Source organism: Mastacembelus armatus, chromosome 8 (genome assembly GCF_900324485.2).
Source record: "Mastacembelus armatus chromosome 8, fMasArm1.2, whole genome shotgun sequence".
Lineage (NCBI taxonomy): Eukaryota > Metazoa > Chordata > Actinopteri > Synbranchiformes > Mastacembelidae > Mastacembelus > Mastacembelus armatus.
In genome coordinates this window covers 17583673-17594707 of record NC_046640.1, presented here as the reverse complement: position 1 = coordinate 17594707, position 11035 = coordinate 17583673, and the positions used below count along the sequence as shown (strand labels likewise).

The 11035-nt window shown below is 39.0% G+C and overlaps 2 protein-coding genes across 2 annotated transcripts; both read right to left on the bottom strand.

The window, feature by feature from the left end:
• Nucleotides 1-1559: 1559 nt before the first annotated feature.
• Nucleotides 1560-2408, bottom strand: LOC113140613 (myeloid-associated differentiation marker homolog). Its single transcript, XM_026324521.1, has one exon. It carries the CDS (start codon nt 2406-2408, stop codon nt 1560-1562), a length of 849 nt encoding a protein of 282 aa, XP_026180306.1.
• A 1341-nt stretch (nt 2409-3749) lies between these two features.
• On the bottom strand, nt 3750-5756 carry LOC113141290 (myeloid-associated differentiation marker-like). Its single transcript, XM_026325615.1, has 2 exons — nt 5331-5756; nt 3750-4901 (listed from the first exon to the last, which is right to left on the bottom strand). Exons 1-2 carry the CDS (start codon nt 5595-5597, stop codon nt 4311-4313), a joined length of 858 nt encoding a protein of 285 aa, XP_026181400.1. The 5' UTR covers nt 5598-5756; the 3' UTR covers nt 3750-4310.
• Nucleotides 5757-11035: the final 5279 nt, after the last annotated feature.

Here is an 11035-nt window from a genome sequence, read left to right as displayed (position 1 = left end):
CACCTGAAGTGGATGAGACAATGTGTACACCTACTGTTTAAAGCATTTTTGCCTCCATTGTGATCCAATTTAAAGCAGACCCCATTGTACCGTTGATTTAAATGTGGTCTGTCTTTGGGAGAGACTGACATGAGAAGAAAAGCTAAATTTCCACCCTTCAGTTAGTCTGTTTGACCCAGGTTCACTCACACAGATTGGTGTACCAGGTAGCACAATAGCTGCAGGATTACAAGTGAGACTTGGGCCACATTCCAATTTGTCAAAAAAAGAAAAGAATTAATTTGACGTCATACTTTTTAGTTTTCATCCTGCCCACCATGTAACAAGAAAGAAAAGAAGCTAAATAAGAAAAAAAGAGAGATAACACCTTGCAACAAATCCAACTCCATATGCAGCTGCTGCTTGTTGATTAAAGGATTTGATTTTTCACTTTTCCCACACTTCCTTCCAAAGTCTGGAAATGTCTTGCTGTCTCCATTTCTGTTTCCTTGGTGTCTCTGGCCTTTTTTTTCCCACCGGTGTTTCTGTCATTTCTTTCTATCTGATTTCATATTTTACTCTTTTGTTTGCCTGTGTGTGTTCATGGCCTGCATTCGCTATGCAGTTGTCAGTTATCTGCATTACACTGGGCAAAAAATGTTTCACAAAAATACATTTTTAATGCCAACATTATTTAAGAAGTAGTCTGACATCTGTGACATATAACATCTCACTTTATACCACTCAACTCAAGCTGCAAGCAGCCGATTAGTTTAGCTTAGCATAATGATTGGAAATGTATAACCAGTTACACTGGCTGTGTATTAGGGCAGTAAAATCCAACCAACACCTCTAAAGCTCAGTGAATGAACAACTTATATTTCATTTGTTTGAACACATACAAAAAATGAATTGTAAAAACAACAATGTTGCTTTTATTGGGTGCAATACATGTATTCCTGACATATTTACTGTGTAGATGTGACAGTGGCATCAATTCTGTCATCTAAATCGCTGCAAACCAGCAAATATACACATTTTGCAAAATATCAACACTATACTACAATTAAATTATATACAATTATACTACACTATACTACAATTTAATTAGCAAGGCACAGCACCCAGAAGTGAAGAGATGAGAGGCATGAATGTGAAAATGCACATATTGTGGGTTCAATTGCTGTTTAGTTATCTATCCCACTGTGTAATGAAGTCCAGAGCTGCACCGTCGTGCGTCATGATCCAAAGTTCTAGCAGGCTATTTGTTAATTTTATGACAGTTATACAAATTTTAAACATTAACTTACTTTACATTGATGCACACAGTGGCCACCCAACATTTCCTCTCTTTTTTGAAAGCACAGACGATGATGATGAACTGCATTTGCAGAATATATACTGGAGTAAGCATTTCCATCACCTCTATAACAACAATAAATGAGTTCCTTAAACAAAACATTTACAGACTGGTCCTGGGCACGTGCAAAATAGAAATGCTGTACAGAACAACCTTTCTGTTCACAATAATTCAAACCCATTTTGTTTTCAGTTCATGTTAGTTGTTATAAGCTGCAGCTTTACTGGTCAAAAAACACAAGGTGTATAGAGTAGGCAGTGTCCAAGGTGTAAACAATAAAGTTGAGGATCGTCATGAAGGTGACCACCACCAGTTTATCCCAGGCACAATGGTGGCCACAGTTACTGGGTCTTGTTTGGGTGCCTAAACTGTACAGAGGCCAGACCACCATAGCTGTCATGTACATTGCTGCTGCCAAAATATTATAGAAAATCACCAGTGTGTCAAAGGAGAATGGAAAAAAAGATGTCAGCTGTCCAGTGGTGAGCAGGATTATGATTATGGCAAGGATAAAACAAAAAGAGTACACGGCCACACACCATTGCAGTCCTGGGGAGCTGAAGTACTGGCTTTTCTCCAGGGATGTGAAGATGAGACAGGCAAAGAAAGTCTCCAGCAGTTTCATGATGCCAGGCACCGTGGAGAGGAATCCAGTGTTTTGTCCACATTGGTGAAGCCATGTTAGGGTCACCTCACCTGTATACACCCCAAAACAAACCCAGGAGACCACCGAGGCACCAATCTGGTGGGGGCAGGCGCTACAGGTGAAAAATGTGGGGTAGATGATGGAGGTTGCCAGGCACATGAGGCTCGCCAGAATAGCAAAGGCAGCAGTAAAGTCTTCCCAGGCAAAAGGCAGTTTGCTGCTGACAGTTGTGAACTCCAGTATGAGAATGAGAAGTGAGAAGAAGAAGCAGAAGCACCAGGTGAACATGCACCATGCCCAGTAGGAAGATGAGATATGTCCCACTGTTGCCACCAGACTAAAACACACACAAGTGAGGATGGTTGCTATTATTCGCATGATACCCACAGGCTGGGTGAGTGACCGCAAATCCACATACATCATGGCTGGCAAGGATAAGTTTCTTTGACCTAATGAAATTCAGTGCAAATTTAGTGCTCCCATCAGTACAGCAAGGCCTTGGTTTCTAAACCAGATCCTGTTGAAGGAAGAGTCAGGCCAGTGAGCTTTCTCTAAAACAGAAACTCCAAGTGTGGTGGTGTTTATACGAACAGAGCATCCTGGGCTTATCTGTTCAGTTTATGGCCTCTGTTTCACAGCGCTCATTGGATATTGGCTGGGTGTTACCATGTTCTCATCACAACAAACACGATGGACTCTGGTCTTTTGCGGAAGCCCAGTTCAAAAGCTTGTAGGTGTAGGTCACATCCTCAGGAAAATCACCCTTATCCTGTCCTTGAGTTGTCACTTGATTTATTGTTTGTAGGTCGGACAAAAAGGAAAGATTGTTGTCCTGGATTTTATGGAATAAAATCTGCTTCAAATGCTAAGAGAAGTTAAATGTTGAGCGCTTTACTGCAAACAAATAAAGACACTGTGATGTTTGAGTGTGTTTATTTTAGCATTGTGATAATTTTACATTAGTGTTTACAATGCATAGACCCAAAGCATTTTTTCTATTATGAAAACCCCCTTTTTACCTTCTTGCATGGCACCAAAGAGAAGCAATGATAAAAATAACACTCAAATAGCCTATAGTATGTGACCATATGATCACACCATTGTGAAATAATGTTATTTACCCTTCAGTTTACAGTCAGTCCCTCTCTCATTTGTTTACAGAATCATTAAAACATCCACCCGATTTCTCGGTTCTTTATATATTTTGGCGTTGCAGACAGCATTAATTTCTGGAATGATCAAAGGGTTTGTTAACTCCCAGGTATTCATGTATTACATTACTAATCATTAGGATAAACAAATGCTTCGACCCTGACCAATTACTCCCCTGCTTCTGTTAAACTTAACACATAATGTTGAGTCACTTTCATGATTAAATGGATCAAAATAGAGGAGGGAATAGATTTTGTGACAGCAAGAGGTTTGTTTAAACATTATATACTGTATATACATTTTATTATTAGATTAGTCAGTCAAATTTTATGATAGATTATAGAATCAGACCTGTCCAGGGTGTACCCCTGCCTTCCACCCGAGAGAGAGCTGGGATAGGCTCCAGCAGATCCCCGTGACCCTGAGCCAGGAAAAGCGGGTATAGAAAATGGATGGATGGATGGATGGATGGATGGATGGATGGATGGATGGATGGATGGATGGATTATAGAATCATTTACCCAAGAGGCTAAGATGACACTCAGATACTCAGTTTATAGTGATAAATGACAAAGAAAGCAGCAAATCAAGCTGGTACCATTGAATGTGGCATTTATTTTGTTATTTTTGCTTCAAAAAAATAACTTTAATATTTAACAGATTATCACAATCGCTTTAAACACAAGTATGCACTTGTTGACACTGAATGTGGGTGGCAAGTACAGTATGTTTCTTTCTCATTGCTCGTTGTAGAAAGTGGGAGTGGAGCTGTGAGAATGAAACCTATAGTTGCTGAGTGTTTCAAGGTAGGCACACTTTGACACACCTTAGCAAACATCCTCTGAGGGACAGTGTGGGTGCTACCTATAAAACCATTAAATCAATGATTTAGCCATTAAAAAGTTAGGACTATATTAATATGAACATGCATTTAGCTAGTCTGCAAATGGCACTGAATCAGTCTATCACATCAGTGCTGTTTCAAAGAAAACTCATAAGGATCTAATAAAAACCATGAAGGATGAAATGGCAGAAAGTAAAAATCACATTCACAATAAACCAGAACACTGGGACCATGAAAATAGTGTTGACAAAAAAACATGCAGCAAAAACACTAATGTTTAATCTTTAAGGTCTTCAGAGATTGCCAACTACTACATATAGGTTTGCCACCTATGTACTGCTGATGAAGACGACTAGCCGAAAAGAATAAACTGTGTCCACAATGTAAGCAACAAGATTGAAACAGGTCATAAAAGTGATAACTACTAAATTGTCCCATGGACAATTAGGCACCTTTGCGCACACTTTGGGTCTGGGATTGTTCTGGAAGCTGTACAATGGCCAAATGACCACAGCTGTGAGGTACATCAAGACTGCCAACACATTGCAACCTGTTAGAACTTTGTCAAATGGTGCAGGGAAGAGAGACAGAAGGCGGCAGATGGTAAAAATAATGACGAGCAGGGCAAAAATGAAGCAGATGGTGTAGACAGCAACACACCACTGGAGCCCTGGAAACTTAGAGAACACGTTGTACTCCAAGCAAATGAAGATGATGCAGGCTATGAAGGCCTCCAGAACCTTGAGGAGACCTGGGACTGTGGATAGAAATCCACTGATTTCTCCAGGTCTGGCTCGGATCAGCCCAACCTCAGTGGCATACAGGATGAAGGCCAGACAGGAAGTAACTGTGGCACCAATCACTTTGCCGCAGTTGGAGCAAATGAAGAAGGTGGGATAGATGACAGATGTTGCCAGCACCTGTAATGTCAGAAGTATGTATGACATGATTCCTTCTTTAAAATGCTTTAAAGCTGTGTTTTCCTTTTTCTTTATGCACCAATCACAAGTGTGGATTATGATTATGATTTGAGAGGCATATTATATTAACATTTTAGCATGAGTTACTGGTAAACATCCATATTTGTAATGGCCTTTGTCAAAGACAGTCAAAATGTGATTATCATTATGTGTTCTGGGAAGTTGTGGCTATAATAGCTCACTATTTTTAAAAAAATAACGTGTTTACGTGTTTATTTAATTTGGTTCCTTGACTGTAGTTCTATAATTCTCCTCTGCAAATCGTAGATTTTAATATTGATCATGATGATCAGTGGCTAGTCACTTGTGTACTTCACCAACACATCTGTAGATAAACACAAATAACAATAGTGTGAACATGGCACCCACCATTAAAGTAGCCAGCATGGCAAAAGCTGCAGTGAAATCACCCCAGGAGATGGGCAGGTTAGCGCAAAGATGGGTGAATTCCAGGAAGAGTATGAGGAAGGTGACACAGAAGCAGAAACACCAAGTGAACATGCACCATGCCCAGAAGGAGTTAGTGCTGTGTCCCATTGATGCCACCAGGCTGAAGGAGATGCAGACGAAGATCAGCTCCAGTATCCGCACAATCCCCACAGGTGCCACCAGTGTCCTAAAGTCCAGCATAGCCATGATGTTGATAATCCTGTGGTCAGTTTACTGTGGTTCTGGATTGATATTTAACTTGGTAATTTCTCACTTCTTCTTGTGTCCTCTAGTCTTGTTGATTTCAAGTATTTTCTTCTAATTATTTGAACAGCTCCTTGATTTATGTCAGCCCTAGCCCTTCATTCTGTTAATGCTGCCTGAATGTCCATGACGCTTACGACACACACACCTAATGTTGGGTGAATGTGTAAGCTCTGGTCACTCCCTTGTTGCCGCCCTACTGGCCCTTGTTCCTAAATGACTAATAACCATGTTAATTTGCAAGTGTGACGGTGTGTAGGGAATGTTTGTGCAGGGGGAAGCTGTCTGTTGTTCACTTCCATTTGCTTATCAGTTGCATGAGGTTTGGTCAACAAAGGAATTGAGATATTTTTACAGCAGTTGTGTATAACAGGAACTAAACCTTACAGGACTCTGGCTTCTCACTTAAACCTTGAGCACGTCCACTGTGTTTGCTAACTTTGCGGCATCCCCACCCCTTAACGGTTTAAATCTGTGTGTTACAATAAATGTGAAGAGGAATTACACCTTGGTTCAGTGAAAACAGAATATATATACATATAGGACGTAAGGGAGGGAAAGAGGAAAAGGAAAGGGTTTATATTACGAGGCATTTATTGTTTGTTACTTGAATAATAAAAAGCAGGTGTGTGATACTGGAGAGGAAATAAGATCCAAGCTTTAGGATCTTTGTTTTAAATTTTTTGATTTAGGCTTGTGTCAAAGTATTATTTGGAAATGTCCTACAAGACTGCATGCCTTAACCCCAAGCATGGTTACTAATCTGCTAGAAATTTTGATTAATTAATTTTTGTGTGCTTGTATACATGTGTCTGTGCGGAGCACAGTATGTGATGTATTTAGCCTATAACATGTATTGTGTGGGAAAGATAACATAACAAGATGCTTTTGTTTAACAGATTTTGTGCAGTTTCCAAAGAGATGTGTGAGAAATCATAGTCAGCGTTATAATCGCCTGTTTCTTTCAATGATATCACCCCACCCATATGTTCTTATCAAATGGAGAACTAATCTCCTGTCCAGAGGTGTTATGTTATGGGGGAGTGGCCATTGAATGCTTTCTCCATTTCATGAAGAAATGAGGGTCAGAAGAAAAGTTTCCTCTTTTAAAACATTTAATGGCAATTCATGTCTTTAGTGATCATGATCCTGAATTGGAATAGGCAATATTAAAGAATGAATGAATGATGTACGATTCAACTTTCGGGCCAATACTGAAAATGTAATTGTGGCTATAATGTTTTTATATGCCAGTCATCTCAATTTGGACCAAATGTCTTTGGCACAGGGCAGGGTATGATTGTTAACAAACTAAACAAAAGCTAAACTATCTTCAGAACTACCTTTGTACTGCAATGATCCTCAGTAGTTTTCCTGTTGTGAGCTCTAGCTGATGTCACTGTGTAGAAAACAGCTTGCAGAAAACACACATGGCTATCAAGAACTTATTCACTCTGAACAAAGACAGTTTTGCTGCTCTAGTTAATTATTAGAAGAAATAGAAGAATTAGAATAATAGATTATTTGAGCTAATTCATTTATCTTGCTGATAATCAAGGCTTTCTAGTCATGGCATGTACAACTACATGAGGATGGTGAGTGAACTTTAAATATACAGTATACATAGTAGTGTATGTGCTAACATTGCCAATACCATTAAACCTCACTGATCCTGACTAAATTGACAATTGTTAGGTTCATTGTTGGGCAAGTTACTCAAAATTGTAGTTTTAGTTATTCGATCCACATTACTCACTGAAAAAGTACTTACATCATTTTACTACTACCTTCCTTTGCAGGTATTTATTATTATCCTAAAATATTGTCAATATTTAACATAATGATGTCAATAGACTCCACTCTTACATGGTAAGTCGTTATCGTAAATAACATAACAACAAATGATGTACTTTGCTCTTAAACTCAGCTTTTCCAGTTGTGGATCCCAGATGATCTTTAGCAGTCATATATACATATAGGACAAATCTATATATAACTGTATATAACTACTGTATGTACAGGAATGATCGCTGGTCATATGAGGTCACAATATTCCCACAATGAGGATGGGGCTGGATCATCAGGGAAGGCTAAATTCAGAACTTCTGTCCCAGCTGAAATTTACACTTCAGTCATGTTTTTAAAAAAGAGCTATAGAGACCCAGACATGGGTCAAATAGGTCATAATGTTCCCAGAATCAGAAGGCTTCCCCAAATCATTTGTGACTTCTAGCATTATTTACCATGTTCTTATTTGTCAGTTACTGGATGTTAGTTAACCAGTGTAATTCACTGCATAGGCTAAACTGAACCCAAACCTGGAGTCAGGGAACAAGCAGTCACTCTAAAGTTTATACTGACATGGTCACCAGAGGGCAGCACAGCAGTAACGCACGATTAGCTTAGTGTGTTGACATTTAAGATTGAGGTCCATTGGAGTGGTGGTGCAAGGCTTTGCATCAGTCTAAAGACACTTCTGTGGCGACTGTGGTCTGTAAGGCAACAAAACTGCCGAATAAACTCAGCATCCAGTGTGGAGGTTGATGTTCTATTTTTCCTTATGTAAAGCACTGTGTGCATTCAGGTGTTTTTACTTTGACTTCAAATAAACTTCATTAATCCTTTGGGGGAAATTCTTGTAGCGAAATTAATAAGTAGTAAGTAATAAAAGTGGTCAGTGAAAGTTTAATTCCACTTTGTACAAACTGTTTTTTTCAAAGTTTTCAGCTTTTTGTCCTTTATCTGATTTGGTATCATTTCTGCAGAGCATCATTTCATAACTCCTTAGACAAATCATTAAGCTTTAAACCCTGTGCTTCATAAATGTGATAAAAGAACATGTGGACTAAAATGTATTGATTTTTGCTCCAAACTGGTACAATTTCTGTTTGTAAGTCAAACTGATAAATGTGAAATTCTTGTCAACATTTTAAAATTGATTTTACGTTATGTTACACTGCAGACACACATTGGACCTTGTCAGTATGATACTGAAGACCAGCTTGTCTTGCACTGCTCTCGTTCTCACCCTCTTTCTGTATCTGGAGCATCAGAGTGATTTCTTCAGCGCTTCACTTACTGACCCACATGTACAAACTGTAACATGCAACTTCTGCTTCATTTTGGTCAAACTCTAATTCTGCTTTGATTGTTGAATGAGTAAGTCTCTATGTCGTTAATATGCAAGGAGTAACAAAGCTGTCATAGTGAGATTTTTTTTCTCATTTCCTGTGTGACTGTCATGGAGACAGTCTGAATCAGTTAGAGCGACACATACCAGACGCTAACAGGATAAAGCTCTCTTGCTCTACAAAATACTGTATACTGTATAACATGCTCTGTTCTGGTACAGTATTTCAGTGTGGTGATTAATAAAAGTGAAGAGCAACAGATGGTGAGACTAAAAGCGGAACAACAGTGTGTTTTCTGTAAAACGTGATCATGCCCTCTAATCCAGGACTTACCACCTCCTACATTTGACCATAGGATCGGGCAGGGGAGAGAGTGAGTGAGTCACATTAACAAAGACAGATGGAGAAAGAGAAACAGAATGAAGCTTTTAAAATACAATTTAAATATTTTTTGATAAGGCAACATAATGCCTCTCTAAGCTTAACAAGTCATAGCTGTGGCCTCATAATAAGAACTAAAGCATCACTCTGTGAAAAATGCAATCTGTTAACAATCAGTCCCTGCCTCTTCATGCAGCTTAATACTTTTAATTACAGAAATGGTTTGAAAAGTTGAGACACATCTGAAAACCTAGAAAATCCTACTGCACCAGTCCCCAAAGGAGCTGACAGTCGTGTGTATAATGTATTCTACTCATGCATGTGCCCTGCATTTATCGATGACACATCCATGAAAGCTCCCACACAAGCACTGCTCACATGGGGATTAAATGGAGGCACACACATATACCACTGTTGACTCTTTCCTGTGTTATGTTCTTGCAATATCTCTAGCCCTAAAAAAACACCAAGCCATCCTTATTATGATTTACTTACTGATTACCTCACCTAGATCAGTCTGTCTATAATTAAATGATTAAATGATATCTTGTGAAATCTCCTTTCTGTCTCTATTTGAAAGAGTGTGGTTACAATATCCCCTTTTCTCCCTGTGCACACTTAACTACACATGGACATGGAGCATTTGGTGCATATGACTTCTTACTGATTACCTCACCTAGATCAGTCTGTCTATAATTAAATGATTAAATGATATCTTGTGAAATCTCCTTTCTGTCTCTATTTGAAAGAGTGTGGTTACAATATCCCCTTTTCTCCCTGTGCACACTTAACTACACATGGACATGGAGCATTTGGTGCATATGACTTCCATGAGCTTGAGTTTTCTTTTTAATCATATATGCCATGTGAACAACATTGTTTTGTATTCATTGTACCACTGACAGTCTAGTGAAGAAGTATATTTATGATTTAGTTATTATTTTAAAGTTTGTTTTGTTCCATGATGTGGAACAAAGCAAAATGAACTGAACTGAACTGCTGGAGCACAAGCTCTTGAGCTGGATGAAGCTATCTCTCTCTTCTGGCTATTTGTATGACTGTACCTTATTTCATGTTTTGCTGCTTTCAGTCATAAATCACCGGTTTTGTTAGTGACAGTTTTCGCTTCGCTGTGTGATGAATAGAGAGTAGAGTAATGTAGCTGAGTGATTCTTGGGAGGGTGTATAAAGACTGTTAGTCAAATACACAACAGAAACAATGGCAGAAACAGAAGGATGTAGCTACATGCCATGAACCCCAACTCAAGCAGGCACTAAGAAAAAGCAGGTGGAAAAGCATCTCCCTGTAATAGGCCAGTAAACATAAAAATAGAGGAAAAAGACCTAGAAGAAACACCTGCCTGTATTCTTCGATATCTGGGAAACACAGTGAGAGAAGCTCAGTGTCTATTGTCCATGCTTGTGACCTCATGTTTCTGTTCTATGTGCAAAGAGAAACATATCAAAATTATAATATTGGAATCATGCTGACCTCTACTGGACATATATGGAAAATGGGCAATTCTTGATTTGTCACAGCAGCTTCTTCCTATGTTTGCCCATAATTCAATGTAACCATAACGCTGTGCATTCCAGATGTGATTGGTAATGTTCATGTGATTGTCCTGTGACCTCTCTGAGTCCTCAGCCCCATCCTGTCTGTCATCAGGCAAAGGGTCAAACTCATGTGTTTAGTTGCAGATTGGTGAGAGGTGGATTGTGGGAGAGAATTGCTCACCGACACTGACAGATAGTTAGGGTTGTGAAAGTTTGCGTCATGTTTCCTTAAAAAACACCAGAGAGCAATGAGAGACTGCCTGAAAGAAAAATAATGAATTCTAGAGAACTACTGTTTGTTTAAAACAGAAA

Excerpts from the sequence above, each read along its gene's own strand:
- LOC113140613 (XM_026324521.1), bottom strand. The coding sequence starts at position 2,408 with ATGATGTATGTGGATTTGCGGTCACTCACCCAGCCTGTGGGTATCATG.
- LOC113141290 (XM_026325615.1), bottom strand. The coding sequence starts at position 5,597 with ATGGCTATGCTGGACTTTAGGACACTGGTGGCACCTGTGGGGATTGTG. Across the intron at positions 4,902-5,330 it reads CCATGCTGGCTACTTTAATG|GTGCTGGCAACATCTGTCAT; the intron begins GTGGGTGCCATG and ends CTGACATTACAG.